General features: G+C 36.0%; 1 protein-coding gene across 1 annotated transcript in view; it reads left to right on the forward strand.

Moving 5' to 3' along the window:
• FBXL17 (F-box and leucine-rich repeat protein 17) overlaps window positions 1-22,332 on the forward strand; it is a gene marked incomplete at its 5' end in the record, with an annotated part of 910,371 nt that overhangs the window by 115,163 nt on the left and 772,876 nt on the right. The window contains one exon of the mRNA XM_006872263.1: window positions 1,250-1,381. Coding sequence (XP_006872325.1) covers window positions 1,250-1,381 — 132 coding nt within the window. The remainder of the gene's footprint in view (window positions 1-1,249; window positions 1,382-22,332) is intronic.

Consider the following 22,332-nt stretch of genomic DNA (forward strand, 5'->3'; position numbering starts at 1 on the left):
AGGAGAATATTGAAAGTGCCATGGGCTGCCAAAAGAACCAACAGATCTGTGTTTGAAGAAGTACAGCCAGAGTGTTCCTTGGAGGCCAAGATGGCCAAACTTTGTCTTTCATACTTTGAACATATTGTCAGGAGGGAGCAGTCACTGGAGAAGGATACTATGTTTGGTAAGGTGGAACGACAGAGAAAGAGAGGAAGACCCCCAATAAGATGGATTGGCCAAGTGATAGCATCGACGGACTCAAGCGTGGCAACATTAGTGAGGTTGGCCCAGGATCAGGCAGTGTTTCGTTTTGCTGTGCGTAAGGTTGCCATGGTTGGTACTAACTCGATGGCACCTAACAACAACAACATACAAGGTTAGCTTTAGCGTATCCAGAATTTTTCTCTTTTTTAGAGTAACGGAGCATATGGAGTGGAATGATACATTGGCACAATGAGAAGTAAAATGTCACAGTGATAATGAAATATTCTTTCACTCACTAGGAGTCTTTGGGTTTATAACCTGCTAAATGTGACTTGGTTGCTAACTGGAAGGTTTGGGGTTTAGGTACATGTGGAGGTGTCTCCAAATAAAGTACTGAATATCTACTTCAGAAAAATTAGCCATTGAACTCCCTATGGTTTTACTCTGACACACATGGGGTTACTATAATTTGGATTTTATTTCACTACAGCTGTTTTTTTTTCTTTCCATTCACTGTGCTTTTGTCCTCCTCCTTTGACTTCATCCTACTTTTTTGACCCTTTTCCCACTCACTGTACCTGTGCCGTAGTGATTATGAATCAGGCTGCTAATCTCATGGTCAGCAGTTTGAAACTACCAGCTGTTCCGCAGAAGAAAGATGAGGCTTTCTTTTCCCACAAAGATTTACAGCCTCAGAAACCCTGTACAGAGTCTCTATTAGTTGGAACCGACACCATGGCACATAACAACAAAAAAAACATACGTGTGTCCCACTCTGTGTCATACTATAACTGATATAAAAACTCAAGTGAAATAAAAGTTGAAGATTTGAATCATTTAGCATTGTGGACCCTTACATGAGCATGCAGTGTGAAGTACATTAGAAGGTGAAGAGGTTTACCAAATGTCTTTTAAATTATAAGTTGCTGGTGCTGTGTCTTATTTTGAAAGCAATTTATAAATAATTATTGACTCACATATGACTATTTATAAGGAATTCTATGGAAATCTAGCTAGAAATATGTTATCTTCTGAGTTTTCAGCTAAATCTCTTTATTTACAGCTGGGTTCAAAATGCAGAGAACTCAAAGATATTCATTTTGGCCAGTGTTACAAGATCTCAGATGAAGGCATGATCGTCATAGCTAAGGGCTGCCTGAAATTACAAAGAATATACATGCAAGAAAACAAATTAGTAAGTACTAGTTATCATCATCCATTTTATTTCAAACCTTTGAACTTGATAAACTTTGTTTATAAAAATTTTTCTTTTGGTTTTCTGTTCTTGACTGAGAGGTAAAATACTCTTAAAAATGATTTATAAATGGATCATATAAATGAATAGGTGCTTGTATGTGCTACTTGCATGTTCGTAGTTTATCATTAGCATGTGTTAATAATTATTTTCTATATTCTTATAGTGAACCAATTCATGTATATTGGAAAAAAAAATTAGTTGCCTGTTATAAGTTGTTGTTGTTAAATACCGTGGAATTGCTTCGGACTCATAGTGACCTATTATAAGTACGTGGTTATAATTCTTCCTGATTCCGTTAAGGACTATAAATATTTTAGATAATTAAGATTTTTTAAAACCTAGGAAAATGTCCACTTGTGAAATATAACTAACTATTCCTGTAGTTTGGTGAAAAATGTGTTTCAGTAAATTGGGGCAGATAATCTTAGTAGTTTTACAGATTTCATATTTTAAGCACAGGCATGTGCGATTCATCTACACTAAATGTATTTTATTCAATGTATTTGAAGGCATTTAATTCTACTGCAGCATAATATCACATGTAAAATTCATCCTTTGCAAGTACAGAATATAATAGTTTTTAGTACAAACAAAAAGTTGTGCAGAAACTGTGCACATTATAAAGTTGTGCAGTCATCATCACTAATTTTAGAACATTTTCATACCCCCCCTCCAAAATCCTATATTCATTAGCTATCACTCCCTATCTGGTATACCTTCCCCAAGCCCCTGACAAATACTAACCTACTTTTTGTCTCTGTGAATTTGCTTATTCTACACATATCATATAAATCAAAATATACTTTTCTGTTGGCTTTCTTTACTCAGCAAAGTATTTTTAAGGTTCATTCATGTTGTAGCATGTATCAGAAGTTCATTCATTTTTATATCTAAATAATGTTCTGAAGCCAGTTACTTTTGATTTGATAGATTCATAGTGAAGCTTAACAAAAAATATCACTGAGGAAGCACTAGTAGAAATGATTAGCATTAGGAACTAAGTGTACAGTCATGCAATTCCTAATATATGTTCAGGTGATGTCTGATCTCATCTATGTCTGTGTTCCCACCTTGTGGAAAGTTTTTTTTATTATAAATTCAAGTTACATAAGGTTTATAATATCAAGTTTAATTTGTGCAGCTCATGAAAACATTATTATTATTTTGATATGTTAAAAATGGTTTAGGGTATCTGTGTTTCTTTAATTTTTTTATATATAGAAAAGTATGCGTTATACTATATATACTAAGACAGATAATTAACTGAGGTAGATATGAACTGTTGCAACATAACAAAGCTGTTCTGGGCAAATTCGATTTAAGGATTTAGGTAATGGAACTTTCCCTTAATCCAGGAGTTGCCTCTATAAAATATGGTGTTCACACAATGACAAGATCATATATTCACAGAATGTATTGTGGGCATTAAGTGATGCAGGACTGTATTTGAAAACGTTGGCATATGTTCCTGAACGTGTAGCATATTTACAAATGTTTGCTTTCTAATTGAATCCAGAAAATAAAAAGATCTTTATGTTGCTTCTTGGAGTTGGTTTATAAAATTTTATGAGTAATTTTATTTTCATGTATGAATTTAACTTTTGTAAGGTTTCTTGGAGGATCTACTTCAAGTGATATAATGCTATTTTAAGAAAGCATTCTAGTTAGAAAACTTTTGCTGCTGTTAGGTGCCTTTGAATCAGTACATTATGCACAGCAAAATGAAACACGGCCCCAACCGTACAGTCATTACAACACTTGAACTCATTGTTGCTGCCACTGTACCAGTCCATCTTGCTAGGGATCTTCCTCTTTCTCTGTCCCTCAGCTTTACCAAGCATGATGCTATTTTCCAGGGAATGGTCCCTCCTGATAATATGTCATAAGTATGAGACAAAGTATAGACATTCTGGCTTTACTTCTTCAAACACAGATTGGTTTGTTCTTTTGGCAGTCTAGGGTACTTTTAATATTCTCCTCCAACAACATAACTCAAATCAGTTCTTCTACAGTCTTCTTTATTCACTGTCCAACTTTCACATGCATGTGAGGTTCCTGAAAATATCATGGCTTAAGTCAGGTGCACTTTAGTCCTCAAACAGGTGTCTTTACTCTTCAACATTTTAGAAAGGTCTTGTACTGCAGATTTACCCAATTGCAAATGTTTGTTTGATTTCTTGACTGCTGCTTCCATGAGTGTTGATGGTTGGTCCAAGCAAAATGAGGTCTTTGACAATTTCAGTCTATTCTCCATTTATCTAGATGTTATTTACTGGTCCAGTGGTGAGGATTTTTGTGTTCTTATACATTGAAGTGTAACCCATACTAAAGGTTGTGTTCTTTGATTTTCATCAGTAAGTTTTCTTAAAGTCATCTTCACTTTCAGCAAGCCTATTGTTGGTTGTTAATTTGCCTTCCTCCAATCCTGGTGCCACATTCTTCTTCATATCATCCAGATTATCAGATTATTTGCTCAGCATACAGAATGAATAAGTATAGTGAAAGAATACAGCTCTGGGGTTGTATACCTTTTCTAATTTTAAACCATTCAGTGGTTCCTAGTTCTGTTTGAATGACTACCTCTTAAGTCTGTGTAAAATTAACATTTCAGAATACTCATTCTCCGCAATATTGTATGGAACTTGTTGATCCACACAATCGAAAGCCTTTGCATAATCAGTAAAGCATGGATAAACATTGCTTTGGTATTCTCTGTTTTCAGTCAAGATCCATTTGATGTCAGCAGTAATATTCCTCTGGCAGTTCTCTGGCAATGTATGGTTACAGCCATTTTAAAATTATGTTTAGGAAATTTTTACTTGCATGTGATACTAATGATTTCTGCATTTTGTTGGCTCACCTTTCATTGGAATGGACACAAATAAAGATCTTGTCCAGTCAGTTGGCCAGGTAGAACTGCCAAATTTCACCTAACAGGTAAGAAATGCCAAATTTCTTAGCATAGATTGGTAAGTGCCATCAATTTCAACAAACTCCAAATCAGTTTGTTGAAAGATTTCAACTGATTCCATCAGTTTCTAGAGCTTTGTTCTTTGCCAGTGTTTTCAATGCACCTTGGTCTTCTTCCTTCAGTGTTATTGGCTCTTGATCATATGTTACCTCTTGAAATGGTTGAACATCGACCATTTCTTTTTGGTACAGTGACCATCTTCTTTTGATGCTTTCTGCATCATTCAATATTTTGTCCATTGAATACTTCAGTATTGCAAGTCGAAGCTTATATTTTTTCCTTTAGTTCCCTGAGTTTGAGTAATGTTGAGCATGTTGTTCCCTTTTGTTTTTTTTAACTCCAGGTCTTTATACATTTTTGTTATGTTTGATTTTTATTCTTGTGTTGCCCTTTGAAATGTTCTATTTAGCTCTTTTATCTCATTTCTTCTATTTGCTTTGACATGTCTGTGCTAGATAGCAAGTTTCAGAGTCTCTTCTGACATCCATTTTGGTCTTTTCCTTTTTCTTGTCTTCTTAATGACCTTTTGCTTTCTTCCTGTATGATGTTCTTCATGTCATCCAACTCTTTTGGTATTTGGTCATTAGTGTCTGATACATCAAATTTGTTTTTCAGATGATCTTGAAATTCAGGTGGGATATGTTCCAGGTCATATTTTGTCTCTTGTGGACTTTTCATTTTTTTCAGCTTCAGCCTGAACTTACATAAGATCAATTGATAGTCTGTTCCACAATCTGCTCCAGGCCCTGTTTTGGCTGATGATATGGAGCTTTTCCACCATCTCTTTCCACACATGTAGTCAGTTTGATTTCTGTGTATTCCATCTGGTGAAGTTCATGTGTATAATTGCCTTATATTGTTTAAAAATGGTATTTGCAATGAAGAAATCATTGGTCTTGCAAATTCTATCATGAGATCTCCAACATCGTTTCTATCACCAAAGCCCTATTTTCAACTATTGATCCTTCCTCTTTGTTTCTAACCTTTGCATTCCAATCCCAGGTAATTATGAATACATCTTGATTGCATGTTTCATCAATTTCAGACTGAAGAAGTTGGTAGAATTCTTCAGTTTCATCATCAGTAGCTTTAGTAGTTGATGCATAAATTTGAATAATAATTGTAGTAACTAGTCTTCCTTATAGGTGTGTGGATATTATCTTATCTCAGACAACCTTGTATCTCAAGATAGATCTTGAAATGTTCTTTTTGGTGATGAATGTGCTCTTGAGTTTGTCCTTACCAGCATAGTTGTCAGATTCAAAATGGTTAATATGAGTCTATTTGAGCTCACGAATTCATAGGATATTGATGTTTATGCATTTAATTTTATTTTTTATAACTTCCAAATTTTGTAGTTTCATACTTTGTACATTCTGTGTACTGAATATTACTGAATGTTTACAGCTATTTCTCTACATTTTGACTTATGTCCCATCACCCATCAGCAAATGAGGGTCATGAAAGCTATGCTCCATGCATTTCATCACGGTCAACTGTTCTTTGAGGAGCAGCTATACTCGGTGGTATTTTGAGTACCTTTTAACCTGACAGACACATCTTCTGATACAATTTTCTGGTACTCTTAATTATTTTTCAATTATCGCTATCTGAGAGTGTTCCACTGCTATTCATAAGGTTTTCAGTGACTGGACATTATAGTCCATCTCTCTTTCTTCCTACTCTTTTTCATCAGGAAGCACATCTGAAACCTGTCCATCATGGGTGACCCTGATGGAATTTAAAATACCAGGGACATAGCTTCCAGAATCACAGCAACACACAAACCACCACAGCATGACAAACTTGACAGACAAGAGGTAGTAGAAAGCTTTACACACTTTGAGTTAAATTTCATAAATCTTGACCAGCATTATGTAGTAAATGTACTTCACATTCTTTTTTACATTTAATATAATGTTGACATTTCATATAATTTAAATCACTTGTGAGACAGTATGATGAGAATAAAGTTTGATGTATCAGAGAGTCTGAATTTTTTATTCCTAATATTCACCCACTTTGATTACTGCCCTGGAAAAGTTACTTAAACGTGCTGAATCTCATTTACAAATGGGGTTATCAGTATTTGTTTTTTTCTTGCAGGCTTCACTTTTGATAATTGAATGAGATAATTTTGTTAAAGTGTCTAGTACAAACTCTGACTCATTGAAGACACTAGAACTAGTAGTTTTTTTATTGTGTTACTATTGTATTTATCTGTTGGTGTCTATTTTTTAGGTAAATTAAAGGACAATAATCCCAACTTAAAACTAATTTTCACATAAAATGTATATATTTGTTGAATAATATTTGTTTGCCAGCTGAATAAACCAAAAGAAATAATGTCTTTATGCAATAAAAACAAAAAATAAAAACCTAGTTAGTAATTTCCTAAAGGAATCAACTGTATATATTTTTCAGGTTCCAGTTGTGTGAATATTAGTGTCTCCTTAATAATGTATTACATTAAAAATGTTTTATCCTCAAATCCTAAGGGAAGTTAAGTTTTCTGTTTAGTTTTATTCAATAAATATTTTTATTTCCTTGGACATTTGAAGTTAATTTTGCAAAGTCTTCAAGTTCATTTCAGCAATACTCTTTTCAATTAAGGCTCCTAGGGAATTTAGAATAATATGAGCTCTTTATCATGTTAGTTATCAACAATTGAGTTTGGCGTATTTTACATTTATATTTTGCAATTTTTTATAGTTACATTATAAAATTGCAATTACATGCAAAGTTACAATTTTAAGTAATTTGCTTGTTTTTATTTGAGAAGTGTTACTGTCATTTTATAATAAATATTTTAAGTGAACTACTGCTTTAGGTACTATAGAAACTGACTGTGTGCTTTGTGCTTTGACAAATGTAGTTTCATTTAATTACTTTGTTAGGTTCATATATTGAGTCTTCTTAAAAACAGTACTATAGCTTTATTTTGTAGACTTAAGAACAACAGTATATAGTGGTTTCTTTGAAGTATAAACTTTACTGATTTAAAATATCAAATTGATTGTTTGATACATTGGCATTATTTGACTGAATGAACATTTTTCATGTTGAATTTTGTCCTTTAGGTGGCAGCATTGTCTTTGTATATTTCAGTGAAATAGCTTTGTGTCCTTGATAAAAGTATCAGGATGTAATACTGCAACACAGTTTCTGGAGATGCCATGGTTCATTTTTTACTTTTGTCCTTTAGGCAATTTTAATGGGAAATTTTTTTCTTATAGTCATTTGAAATATTAGCTGCATCGAGAATGTTACAAGATGAACTTGCTGTTTTATACAAAGTTGAAAGATATTGATAACATACTTACTTGTGATGTTGATTTAACTAGGATAAAACAGTATAGGGCAAGGATTCCTATGTTTATCAGAGGGAGAAGTTTCATTTAAGTGGTAAGTAAGGACATTTAGTTCACATTTTAACCCTCAAATGAGTTATGGTGAAACAGAAATCTGAGGACTTGAATGTAAAATCTTCCCAGAAGAGAGTGAATTTCTGCTTCAGTCATTTTTAAATGAGGTAAATGGTATGCACCTGCATGGATGTGTTTACATCTTTTGTATAATACTGTTGAGTAGATTTTAGAAATAGAAGTGGATCTCAGGAATACAACTATAATGAAGATTTGATGCACTGTATGCATATGGTTTCCTTCTCTGAGAGATAACTTTTCTTGCCACAGAGCTATTTTAAAGGTCATAGCTAGTTTGGGTTTTTAGTTATTGATTTTATGACATTATATAGGTTGTTCTCTACAGATTACATAGGATCTTTATATAGATTATACAGGATGTTTAGAGTACTGGCGTGGTGTGTTGGATAAGCACTGGACTGATACCTGCAAAGCTGGTGCTTCAAATCCACCAGCCATTCCTGGAAATCCTGTACAAGGTTATTAGTTGGAACTGACTCAACGACACATAATAACAACGACATAAATATTTTTTAACTATAGATTATATGGAAATCTTTGGAAGCGTGTTCTCTTATTTTGTATCCTACTCTAGATTTATTTCTACACTTTTTGGATAAAGGCTCCCTGGACTCTTTTTTTATTCAGTTTTAAACTGATGAGGTTACATAGATTTTCTGTCAATTATTGTCTAGTCTGATGTTTAAAATTCCTGCAGTTTTATGATCGATTTCTAAAGTAACTTTAGTGTTAAATTTGAGGCTCCACATACTTAATATGAATATACTGGCATACTTTGGACATACTGTGGGTTTGGTTGTAGAGCACTGCAATAAAATGAACATTGCAGTAAAGTGATTCACATGGCTTTTTTGCTTTCCCAGTACACATACAAAAATTATGTCTAAATTATACTTGTAGTTTATTAAATGTTCAACAACTTTATGAATCATTTTGAAATATTTTGAGAATTACCAAAATGTGACTTAGGCATAAAGTGAGTACATGCCTCTGTATACTTGCTGGAAACAGGCCTTTACTTTGTAAAAAATGTACTATCTGTGAATTACAATAAAATTGTATATGCCTGTGTATCTATATGTGCTTACATGTGTTTATTTGGTCTGTTTTTTAAAACTATGGAGTTGGCTTGTGAATCAGATAAATTTCTGAATTATCAACAAACTGTCAATGTATCATAAATACCTTGTAGAAACTTTTAGGGAAATGCTTAAATTTTCCTTTTTAAAACTTTGTTTCTTCAGTATTAATTGTGATATTTTAGTTTTCAACTTTCTAGCTAATTGATGATGATCTCTACTTTCTGGTGGGATATTTTCAAGTTCATATTTTGGCTCTCATGGACTTGTTTTATTTTCTTCAGCTTCAACCTGAACTTACAGATGAACAGTTAATGGTCAGTTCCACAGTCTGACCTTGGCTTTATTTTGACTGATGACATGACACATTTCCACCATCACTTTCCAGAAAAATGTTTACCTGTACTTTATTGACTATGCAAAAACTTTGTATTTTGTGGATCATGACAACCTTTGGAAAAATTGCAGAGATTGTGTATTCTAGAACACTTACTTGTGCTCATGAGGATCCTGTACATAGTAAAAAAAAAACATGGAAACACTGAATGGTTTAAAATTAGGGAAGATGTGCGCCAGGGTTGTGTTCATTTACCATACTTATTCAATCTGTATGCTGAGGAAGTAACCCAGTAAGCTGTATTATATGAAGAAAACTGTGGCATCACAATTGGAAGAAGACTCACTAACAACCTGTGATATGCAGATTATTCAAACTTGTTTGAAAATGACTTGAATACTTATTGATGAAGATCAAAGACCACACACAGCCTTCTGTATGAGTTGCACCTAAAAGTAACGAAAAGAAAAATCTTCAGGATCAATAAATAATATCCAGATAAATAGAGAAAAGACTGAAGTTGTCAAAGTCAAGTCATTTTGCTCGGATCAACCATCAACACTCATGGAAGCAGCAGTCAAGAAATCAAATGATGGATTGTATTTGGCAAAACTGCTGCACAAAACCTCTTCAAAGTGTTGAAGAGTAAAGATGACAGTTTGAGGGCTAAGTTGTACCCTGATCCAAGCCATGGTATTTTCAGTTACCACATATGCAAGAGAAAATTGAATTAATTAATAAGACTATAGAAGATTTGATGCATTTGAGTTGTGTTGTTGGAGGAGAATATTAAAAGCTCCACAGACTGCACAGCCAGAATGCTCCTTAGAATCCAGGATGGTGAGATTTTGTTTTTCATACTTTGGACATATTATCAGAAGGGACCATTTCCTGGAGAAGAGCATCAAGCTTGGTAAAGTGGTTACGAATTGGGCAGCTAATCTCAAGGTCAGCAGTTTGAAACTACCAGCTCTTCTGCGGGAGAAAGGTGAGGCTTTCTGCTCCTGTAAAGATTCAGAAACCCTGTACAGGGTTGCTATGAGTCGGAACCGACTCCAAGGAACATAACAACAACAAAAAATTATTGCTGTTAGAGTTCCTGTTCATACATGTATGAGTTTATTCCAAACAAAACATGTTTAAACTTGTGCCTCGGATCATTGAATGGCTATAGACAAGTTCTCTCAGGAATGTTATTGTTGTTAAGTATTGTCAAGTTGGTTCTGACTCATAGCAACTCTGTATAGAGTTTCTAGGCAGCAGCTGGTGAGTTCGAACTGCTGACCTTGCAGTTCAAATGGACCTTGTGGTCCAGTGCTAATCCTACAGTACTCAATCTCATGAGGGTACCTTTTATTTTAAAAAAAAATGATAATTTTTTATGCATTGGAAAAAAACTATTTTGAGGTTGGGACTAATAATTTTTTTAACAAAACTCAAGTGGACATCTACCCAAATTATTGAAGCTTTGCTAAAAGTTTATAGGAATGCTGATTCACATAAAACAATAGTTTTAGATGGATCAAGCATTTTATAAAAAGGTTGGGAACACCTCAAATATGATCCAAGAAAGCATAGGCTTTCAACCTTGATTACTGCAGAAACTGGTGATAGAAGGCCACATAATTACCATTTATGCAATAGCTGCTAGAACTGGGATCTCACATGGTTTGACATTTTCAATTTTAAGCTAGCATCTTGGCTTCAGCAAGCTTTTGACTTGATGGATGCCAAAATCATTGAACGAAGATCAGCTAGATCAAAGAGCTGATTTTACCATTTTTTTTTTTTTTTAAACCTAGATCAAAGCTAATGAAGATGATTTTGTGGATTGAATTATAATCAGGAATTAGTCTTGGTTTCACCAGTATGAACCAGAGCGCTGTGTCCAATCAAAACAGTGATTCCAAAGGGGGTTTTTTGAGCCAGTTAAATTCAGGGCACAGAGGTCAGCTCAGAAGGTTGTGGTGGTTGTGGTTATGTGCTGTTGAGTTGGTTCCGCCTCATAGTGGCCCTGCATAGGGTGTAAATCTTTACGGGAGCAGAATGCTTCAACTTTTTCCCTGGAGCGACTGGTAGATTTGAACAGCTGACCTTGTAGTTATGGCCTACCCCATAATCTACTATGCTACCATGGCTCCTTAGATGGTTTTTGGATTCCAAAGGGCTACTCTTTTGTTTTGTTTAAGTTTTTATTGTGAATTGAGTGATATTTTACATTGGAGAACATCAGTTTTACACTCATTGTTTCATTGCAATGATTATAATTTCCTTCATGCATCATCATTCAATAGTATTTTCTTCTATTAGCTCTTTTTTTTCCCAGGGGGAGAATGTACATAAAAACACTCAGGGATAAATAATCATTTAAACAACCAAAGGGCACATTCTGCAAGCCTGCCTCCTGGCCACCGGCACACAGCCTTTCTCTTTCCATGAGTCTAGAGCCCTCAGCTGCTCCCTCTCCAAGTCATCATCTCTGCCTCTATCTCTGGTGTCACTGCTTCTCTGGATAGGGTCCCACATTCCACTCATGCTCTTCTCCCATGATGGTCCTAGGGCTCCATGTTTCTGGAGTGTAAGATTAACTACTCTCCCTTTTATGTTACAAAATTTCTACAGGGTATGTTTCTTGATTAAGTCCTAATACTCCCTGCCAGTGGTTCCTGCACTTGGCAGATTGCTTCTATCTGCTGTTGGCTCTGTCCCCTGCGTTCTTAGATCTATACTCTGGAATTTATTTATTTATTATTTAGAAATGATGCATGTTTTCAGCTGAGCAGTCTTTCTAGTCTGTGTCTATCCATAGAATGTTAGGATCCTTATACTTCTTTTCATTTTGAATTATTACTTTTAGTTCTAGTTGACAAATATGAAAGTTTAATTATAAAAACTTTCTTTAAAACTTTGTGCCATAATAAAACTTTCTTTAAATTTTGTGAATCTATTAAGGACTTACTTCATGCCCAAAGTTGTATCCATAATTCTGGGACTGACATTTTTCTACTTTGGGTCTTTCTGTTTGTACAATGCCTTTGAAGAGTCATTCCTTGGAAACTCTACACAGGGTTGCTTATGAGTCGGAATCAACTTGACAGCACTTAACACCAACAGAAATTTACTCCCACCACTTGTCTGTCAGTTTGGTGTACTGTTGTGGCTTGCATGTTGCTGTGATTCTGGAAGCTATGCATTGGTATTGTAAGTACTATCAGGGTCACCCATGGTGGACAGGTTTCAGCTGATCATGCAGATGAAGACAGACTAGGAAGAAAGAGAGATAGACTACTTCCCAATATTTAGTCACTGAAAATCATATGAATAACAGTGGAAAACTGTCACCACCAGAATACTGGATATTGAACATGTTGAAGAGCACCAGATTGTTGTCAGATTTGGTGCCAGAAGATTAGCCTATCAGGTTGTAAGGCACTCAGAATATGGCTGGGGATGAACTGCCTCTTCAAAGTAGAGTTGACTGTGATGACACTAATGGAGTAAAGCTTCGGGACCTTCATTTGCTGATGGGGCACAACTCAAAATGAAGAGAAACAGCTGTAATCATCCATTAATAATCGGAGCATGGAGTGTATGAAGTACGAATTTAGGAAAATTGGAAGTTGTCAAAAATGAAATGGAATGCATAAACATAGATATCCTAGGCATTTGTGAGCTGCAATAGACTGGTGGTATTGGTCATTTTGAATTTGCAATCACATGGTTTACTATACCAGACATGACAAATTGAAGAGGAATGACATTACATTCATCACCAAAAACATATCAGGATCTGTCTTGAAACACAGTGCTATCTGTGATAGAATAATATCTATACTCGTACAAGGAATATCAGTTAATATCAATATTATTCAGATTTACAACCACTAAAAGCAGTGATAATGGACAAGAATTCTACCAGCTTCCAAAGTCTGAAATCGATCAAACATGCAATCAAGAAGTATTGATTATTACTGGTGTTTGGAATGCAAAGGTTGAAACAAAGAGGAATAATCAAAAGTTGGAACATATGATGTTGGTGATAGAAAAGATGCAGGAGATCACATGATAGAATTTTGCAAGACCAATAAATTCTTCATACCTTTTTAAAATAACATATAAGAGGACTATACACATGGACCTCATCAGGTAGGATACATAGAAATAAAATTGACTACATCTGTGGAAAGAGGTGGAGGAAAAACTCCATATCATCAGCCTAAACAAGGCCAGGGGCAAACTGTGGAACAGATCATCAACTGCTCAAATGCAAGTTCAGGATAAAGCTGAAGAAAATTAAACAGGTCTATGGGAGCCAAAATATGACCTTGAACATATCCCACATGAATTTAGTGATAACCTCAAGAACAGATTTGATACATTAGACACTAAAGACCAAAGACCAAAAGAGTTGTGGGATGATATCAATAACATCATACAGGAGGAAAGCAAAAGGTCATTAAGAAGACAAGAAAGAAGGAAAAGACCAAAGTGGATGTCAGAAAAGACTCTGAAACTTGCTTTCCAGTGTAGAGACGCTAAAGCAAATGAAAGAAAGGAGGATGTAAAAGAGCTGAGTAGAAAATTTCATAAGGCAGCTCGAATAGACAAAGTCAAATATTATAAAGAAATGTGAAAAGACTTGGATTTAGAAAACCAAAATGGAAGAGCACGTTCAGCATTCTTTAAGCTGAGACAGCTGAAAAACAAATTCAAGCATCACCTTGAAATATTGAAGTATTCTATGATTCCTGGTGTGGCACCGCAGAATAATATGTTGAACTGCAAGCTTAATTTGAACTGCAAGGTTGGCGATTCAAACTTAGCAGCCACTCCTTGGAAGCACTCCACAGTGTCACTATGAGTCAGAACTGACTCCACAGTATTTAACAACAACAATGGGAAGAATATTGAGTGATGCAGAAAGCATCAAAAGAAGATGTAAGGAACATACAAAGTCACTGTACCAAAAAGAAATGATCGATGTTCAACCATTTCAAGAGCTAGTATATGACAAGAGCCAAAGATCCTGAAGGAAAAAGTCCAAGTTGCATTGAAATCATTGGCAAAGAACAAGGCACTGGGAGTTGATGGACTACAAATAGAAATATTTCAACAAAGTGATTTGGCACTGGAGACACTCACTTATCTATGCCAAGAAAATTGTAAGACAGCTACCTGGCCAACTGACTGGAGAGATGTGTATTTGTGTCCATTCCAAAGGAGGTGACCCAACCAAATGTGGAAATTATCAGACAATATCATTGATATCCCATGAGAGTAAAGTTTTACTAAAGATATTTACAAAACAGATGCAACCATACATTGACAGAGAGCTTGCAGAGGTTCAAGCCATGTTCCGAAGAGGACGTGGAATGAGGGATATCATTTCTAATGTCAGATGGATCTTGACTGAAAGCAGAGAATACCAGAAAGATATTTACTTGTGCTTTATTGGGCTTTTGATTATGTGGATCATGACAAGCTATGGACAGCATTGTGAAGAGTAAGTATTTCAGAACACTTGATGGTGCTTATGATAATCTTGTACATAGACAAAGAGGCAGGTTTTTGAACTGAACAAGTAAACACTGACTGATTGATAATTAGGGAAGAGGTGCACCAGAGTTGTATTCTTTCACTATACTTATTCAATGTGTATGCTGAACAAATAATCCAATAGAATGGATTATATAAAGAAAAACATAGCAACAGGATAGGGAGAAGACTCATTAACAACCTGCGATACACATAGATGATACAACCTTGCTTGCTGAAAGCAGAGAGAACTTAAAATACTTACTCATGAAGATCAAAGACCACAGCCTTCACTCTGGGTTGTACCTCAATGTAGAGAAAATAAAAACTCTCACCGCTAGATCAATAAATAACATCCATATGAATGGAAAAAAGATTAAAGTTGTCAAAGACTTCATTTTCTTTGGATCAACCATCAACACTCATGGAAGTAGCAGTCAAGAAATCAAATAACGTATTACATTAGGTAAATATGCTCTACTAGACCTCTTTAAAGTGTAGAAGAGCAAAGATGTCAGTTTGAGGACTAAGGTAGGCTTGACACATGCCGTGGTATTTTCCATAACCTCATATGCATGTGAAAGTTGGGTATGCATATGAGTATTAAGGAAGACCTTAGAAGAATTGATTCATTTAAGTTACGGTATTGGAGGAGAATATTAAAAATACCATGGACTGCTAAAAGAACAAAACAATTTGTATTGGAAGAAGTACAGACAGAATGCTCCTTTGAAGCCAGTATTGTCAGACTTTTCTCTTGTACATCAAACATATTGTCAGGAGGAACCAGTCACTGTAGGAGGGTATCATGATTTATAAAGAGGAGTGTTGTAGAAAAGAGTAAGATCTCCAACAGGGTGAATTGGACCAGTGGCAGCAGTGATGGGATCAAGTATAGCAATGATTGGAGATTGACACAGGACTGGACACTGTTTTGTTCTGTTTAACATAGGGTAGCTGTGAATTTGTACCAACTCAGTGGCACCTAATGACAACAACAACCTGTCTCATGGATTGTGAACTCTTTTGAGGTCCTTTAAGGTATTTACTCCTCTATCAACTCCTCCCTACTCTTGGCACATAATAAACATTCAGTAAGTGTTGGTTTAATAGCAAACTGGTTATTACTGTATTCAAAATGCTTTAAAAAATATATTTCTTCAAGTATTTGGGGGGCATACTTTGAATTGTCAATTTCAGACTAAAGTTGGTAGATTTCTTCAGTTTCATCATCAGTGACCTTAATGGTTGAAGCATAAATTTTAATAATGGTTATATTAACTGCTCTTCCTTATAGGTATACGGATACTATACCTATCACAGGCAGCACTGTTTTTCAAGATCTATCTTGAAATGCTCTTTTTGATAAAGAATATTGATACCATTCTTCTTCAATACCAGTCCATCCCAGCTTAATAAAGTCTAGGATATTGATCTTTATTTGTTCTATTTCGTTTTTGTTGACTTCCAACTTTTTTCTATGCATACTTCATACATTCTGTATTCCAATTCTTTATGGATGTCTGCAGCTGTACTGTCACAGCATTTTTGAGTTGTGCCACATCAGTAAACGAAGGTGCTGAAAGCTTTCATCCTTTCACAGCATTAACGGCAACTCTGCTTTTAGGAGGCCACTCTTCTCTTGTTGTATTTTGAGTTTCTTCTAACCTGAGGGGCTCATTTTATCTCACTATATCTGACAATGTTCCTTTGCTATTCATGAAGTTTCTACTCTTTCCGAGTGTGTCTTAGTTGGGAAGCTCTGCTGAAATATATTTACCATGGGTGACCCAGCAGGTATGTAAAATACAAGTGGAATACTTTCCAGTATCACAGGAAAACACAAATCACCACAATATAACAAACTGACAGATGAGTAGTTGGAAATATGACCTTGATGATAGAAATTATGTTAGTGATTGCATTATAGGATTTTGCAAGACCAATGTCTTATTAATAGCAAAATTGTTTTCAGTGACATAAAAGGAGGCTATGTATATTGATCACCACTCATCTGTCAGTTTGTTGTATTGTGGGGACTTGTGTATTGGCTGTGATTCTGGAAGCTATGCCACCGATATTTTAAATACCAGCAGGGTCACCGAAGGACACACAGGTTTCAAATGAGCTTCCAGATGAAGAAAGACTAGGAGGAACACACACACTCCTTCTGAATATTTAGTCACTAAAAACCTATGAATAGCAGTAGAACACTGTCAGATAGCACCAGAATATTGAAAAAAGACGAAGAGTGCCAGAATATATATTGTTACATATATTACCATAAAATGAGTCCCGCTAGAAGGCATTCAAAATGAGCCCCTCAGGTTGGGTGGCACTCCACATCTGTGGAAGAGACTGGAGATAGAAATGATTTTGGAGATCACATAACAGAATTTTACAAGACCAATGACTTGTTCATTTTAAATATATTTTATAAACAACATAAAAGACAACTATTCATATGTACCTCACCAGATGGAATACACAGAAATCAAATGGACTACATCTGTGGTAAGAGATGGTGGAAAAGTGCCACTTCACCAAATGAAAACAAGGCCATGAGCAGACTATATAACAGACCATCCATTGCTCATTTGCAAGTTCAGGTTCAATCTGAAAAAAGTAAAAACAAGTCCACAAAAGAAAAAATATGACCTTGAACATATCCCACCTGAATTTAGAGATAACCTCAAGAGCAGATTTGATACATTAGACACTAATGACTCAAGACAAGAAGAGTTGTGGAATGGCATCAAAAACATCATACAGGAAGAAAGTAAAAGGTCATTAAGAATACAATGAAGAAGGAAAAGACCAAAATGGATGACAGAAGAGACTCTGAAACTTGTTTTCTAATGATGTTGTTGTTGTTGTTAAGTGCTGTTGAGTCGGTTCCAACCCACAGCGACCCTGTACAGGGTTTCCAAGGGTGTAAATCTTTACGGGAGTAGAAAGCCTCATCTTTCTCCTGCGGAGTCGCTGGTAGTTTCGAACCACTGACCTTAAGGTTCGCAGCCCGATTCGTAACCACTATGCTACCAGAGCTCCATTGCTTTCTAATGTAGAGATGCTAAAGCAAATGGAAGACATGAGGAGATAAAAAAAAAGCTGGACAGAAAATTTCAAAGGACAGCTCAAGAAGACAAAGTAAAATATTGTAATGAAATGTGCAAAGAATTTGGAGTTAGAAAACCAAAAGGGAAGAACATCCTCAGCATTTCTCAAGCTGAGATAACTGAAGAAAAAATTAAAGCTTCGACTTGCAATATTGAGGGACTCCATGGGTAAAATATTGAATGATGCAGAACATGGTCAAATTCATGTCTTTATTCTGCTAGCAATATGTTGTAGTTTTCTCTTGGTGTGACACTGTGGGTTAATATGCCAGACTGCAAAGCCATTTAAAATGCAAGGTCGGAGGTTCAAGCTCACCAGTCGCTCTTCGGAAACCCTATTATAGGGCCACTATTGGTTAGATCCAACTCCACGGCACTTAACTACAACAACATACAGGTCTTTTACCTTCTTGCTCAAATTTATTCCTAGGTATTTTATTGTAAAAGGTAATATGTCTTAGATTTCATTTTCCTCATTGATACATAAGTGAGGCTTACATGTTCTTAATGTTAATAAAATTGATTTTATTTGATTGAATAAAATTGATTTTATTTTTAATTAAAATAAAAGTCATTTGGCAGATTAATATCAATCTGAAGAATATATTTTTACTAATTTTTTTTTTTTTTTTTTTCTTTTTATCTTTAAGGAATATTGATAACATAAATAAATAAAACTTTGTCATTTGAAAGTCATAGAAAACCATAAAGGTTATATGCATGCGTGTGCGTATGTGTTTTATCCTCCTCTGTGTCAGTATGGTATGGAGGGTAGATAGTGGCTTGGATAATGACAAAATAATTTTTCTTTAGAATGCATTAAATTTTATATATTACATTTACCTGCCTAATTATATTAGTTTAGTAATAATAAAATTATTTCATAAACTCCAGGGACCCACAACTAATTATAAGAAATGACCACATGCAAACAGGATCTCAGGAGGAAGACAGCCAATATTAAAAATTCTGATGTAGGCATCCCTATGTGGAGGATATGGACTTTCCTATGGTTAAAAATAAGAGAGTTTAGCATTATTTAATATCCTTTTATATATTTTTGTGAGCCAGATGCTAGATTATTAAAATAATGAACTAGGATTGGGTTTTAATTTATTGTTGGTAGATTATGCAATTCTTTGCTGGTGCTTTTTATTTTTTTACAATTTATAAATTTTGTAGTTTAGAGATCCTATGTTTTTTAAAAAAGATGTGGCTTTTGTGTTTGTGAAGACTACATATTAAACAAATAAAATCAAGTAGCAGAAAATCAAATTATCTCTAAGATTTAAGTGTGAAAGTGCTATTTTGGACTTCGTGCTCAAGTGTTGACAACAGGAAATAGTGGACAGAGATAAACAGCTGAGTCATTAGGCTTAGCAAATATAAAATTTACAAGATTAGATGGCAGTGGGATGCTGGGAGTGCATTAAGCCTGTCATTTATGAGCACATGTTTGAACTACCCTTCTATCCTGTCAGTTAACAAATGAGATGGTTTATGTGGATCTAGGGAGAAATTTTGGCTTATGCTTTTTCTCATCCATAGTAATGAAAAATACTGGTAGGGTGTTAGAATATATATGACTTACTCTCACTTATTAAGGAACTCAGGTAGTGTTGTGGTTACGAAGCGAGCTGCAAACCGTAAGGTCAGCAGTTCGAAACTACCAGCTGCTCTGCGGGACAAAGATGAGGCTTTCTGCTCCCGTAAAGATTTACAGCCCTGGAAACCCTGTTCAGGGTTGCTATGGGTCAGAACCAACTTGACGGCACTTAACAACAACAACTCTCACTTATTATTTTAATGGTTAGGTTTAAGGGATGAGAATTGTTGAATAAATTTATGTTTTCAAAGATTTGCCTTTCTGAATGTAGTTTCAGAAACTGTAGTTGAGTCTGGCTTCCAGGTTATAGTATATACCTTTTCCAGCATTTGTTACAGTAATCATTAAGAGACATATCATCATGGAAGTGCTAAACCACTTGGACAGGAACCTGCTATTCAGGCACAAGCTATGTAGGTTATGTTTCTTCCAGACTACTTGTATGGTGAGTAAGTAGTAGTATTATTTCTACTTTAGATATTGTTTACTCCTATCTTCTAGGTTGTCTTCTTTCACTGTCTTCCTTGAAGTTCTACTTTTTGGTCTAAAGGTAAAGTTTCTTGATAAGTGGGCAGTAGGTAGATGAGTGTTTTGTTGAATTATTTTTTTTGGACTGCATTTATGGTTTTGGATATCTGAGAAACTAAAAAAGCAACATAAAGCACATACTACTTTTTTTAAACCTTTCATTTGTTTTATCTTATTTTTTGTCAAATGTGGTATGTAGGTGTGCTACTGAGACCGTTTGGACTCACAGTGACTCTGTATAGGGTTTCCAAGGCTGTAAATCTTTACAGAAGCAGAAAGTCTAATTCTTTCTCTCAAGGATCTCCTAGTAGGTTCAAATGGCTGACCTTACACATGACAGCCCAATTTGTAACCCACTACGCTAGCAGAGTGTAAAGATCTGTATTAATTCTTTCTTTTTTTAAAAAAAAAAATGTTTTATTGTGAATTATGTGATAGTTTATATGGGAGAACATTAGCTTTACATTCATGCTATTGTATATCGTTTCATTGCCATGGTTACAATCCCCTGCATGCATCATCAACCAACCGAAGGGTATACCCTGCAAGCCTGTCCCCCCGTCATCAGAACACAGCCCCCCTGTCTCTCTCTGGGTCTAGAGTCCCCAGCTGCTCTATCTCTCTTTGTCATCGTCTCTGACTCCATCTCTGGTGTCACTGTTTCTCCGGGTAGGGTCCTGCACTCTGCTCTTTTCCCTTAATGGTCCCAGGGACCACTGCTCCTGGACTGCAAAGTCAATCACTCGCCTCCTTTTGCTACAGAACGTCTACCTTTACGTTTCCAACTCACACAGTCAATCCTGCTAACAATTATTCACTGTTGTACCACAAGAGACCTATCCCCATCTCCTTTCAACAGTCCTGCCTAGACAGATTGGATACTACTCAGTGGAGATTCTACCTTCCTCTGCGACCTTTGGATCTTGGTTTTCTCTTGAAAGCTTATAAGCCAGTCACTTCTTGCATTTGAATCCCTCCCCACCCCACAACCACCACCATTTTGGGTAGCCAGTGTCCAAGTTGCCCATCCCTGCCTACTCTGTGTATGGAGGGGGTGGGAATGATCCTCGCTATAAAGATTTGTTCCCTCTTTTGAGCTATTGCATCCATAGGTGTAGTTCAGGTTCGTCAAATTGTATCAAATTACTCTTTTTTCCTCTTCTTTCTTCTTTTAGTTGAGCTCTGATCATCCAGTCATTGAAGCCAGGTCAAGTTGGTATTATTTGCAAGTGTGGGTGTTCTTATGCATATGCCCTCTTTTCTTATCAGCTAGCTGGACGGTTCACTCACCTTTGTAGCCTTCTGTGGCTATTTCACTGATTCTGGGCCCAAGAGTCCCCAGGTCTTGACTCAGTGCTGTCCAACCAGATTGCCACCCGGGTTCACAGAAGTCTATTAAACGTTGTAGGGCTTAGCTCGTAGCTTCATTTCTGTTTTTCTCTCACTTCTCTTTATCAGTGACGAACGTGGTCACCAATCAGAGCGTGTATTCCCGTTGAATCTTAGTCTTGGAAAGGGGTTTGCCCTGAGGGTACCCGACCACTTGCCTTGATGTCTTCTAGGCAAGCAACTTGCTTTTTCTTGTACTCATCATTCAGACTGCTGTTATTGTTTTGTATTTTTCCTGTCGGTCTTTCTTTCAAGAAGTATCTTCTGTTCTTCTAGCCACTCCAGGCGGGTCTGCTTGCCCTTTCAAGTGGAAATTTCCCACCTCAGAAGATTCTGGATGGGGTTCAGGAATCAACCTTTGGTCTTATGTAATGCAGAGGCTATATAGGAAGCCTCCTTCACAGTGCACGTTGTAGCCTCATTTTAGGTATTCCAATCAGTTATAGGTAGAAGACAGATTTACAAGCTTTCTGTGGTGACATTTCTGGCTATTCCTTTCTCTCCCACTCAAGTGTCTATTTTATAATGGTATGCCAGGGAAACCAAGATTCAAAAAACAGCCAAGCATCTTATTATTTCCCCCTTTTCCCCCATTCCAACCATGTCTCAGTCCCTGTATTCGAGAGCCCTGTAGTTCCAAGGTTGTGCATACATCATTATTTACCTCTGTCCTACTTCACCCATGCTAACCTAATTGTTTTCCAGTCCACTTTGTTCTTCCATTACCCTCCCCCTTCCTGTGTATTGCCCCCATCCCTAGCACCCAAACTATCCTGTGTCTATTCTGTGCCCTATGCGCCACCTTCCCCTCCCTCCCCTCACACTACCCTGACATTCCCAGTAACGAGCAAAGAATCACCCCCACCCCCCTTTAGTAT

The sequence above is a fragment of the Chrysochloris asiatica genome, unplaced genomic scaffold (genome assembly GCF_000296735.1).
Source record: "Chrysochloris asiatica unplaced genomic scaffold, ChrAsi1.0 scaffold00189, whole genome shotgun sequence".
NCBI lineage: Eukaryota > Metazoa > Chordata > Mammalia > Afrosoricida > Chrysochloridae > Chrysochloris > Chrysochloris asiatica.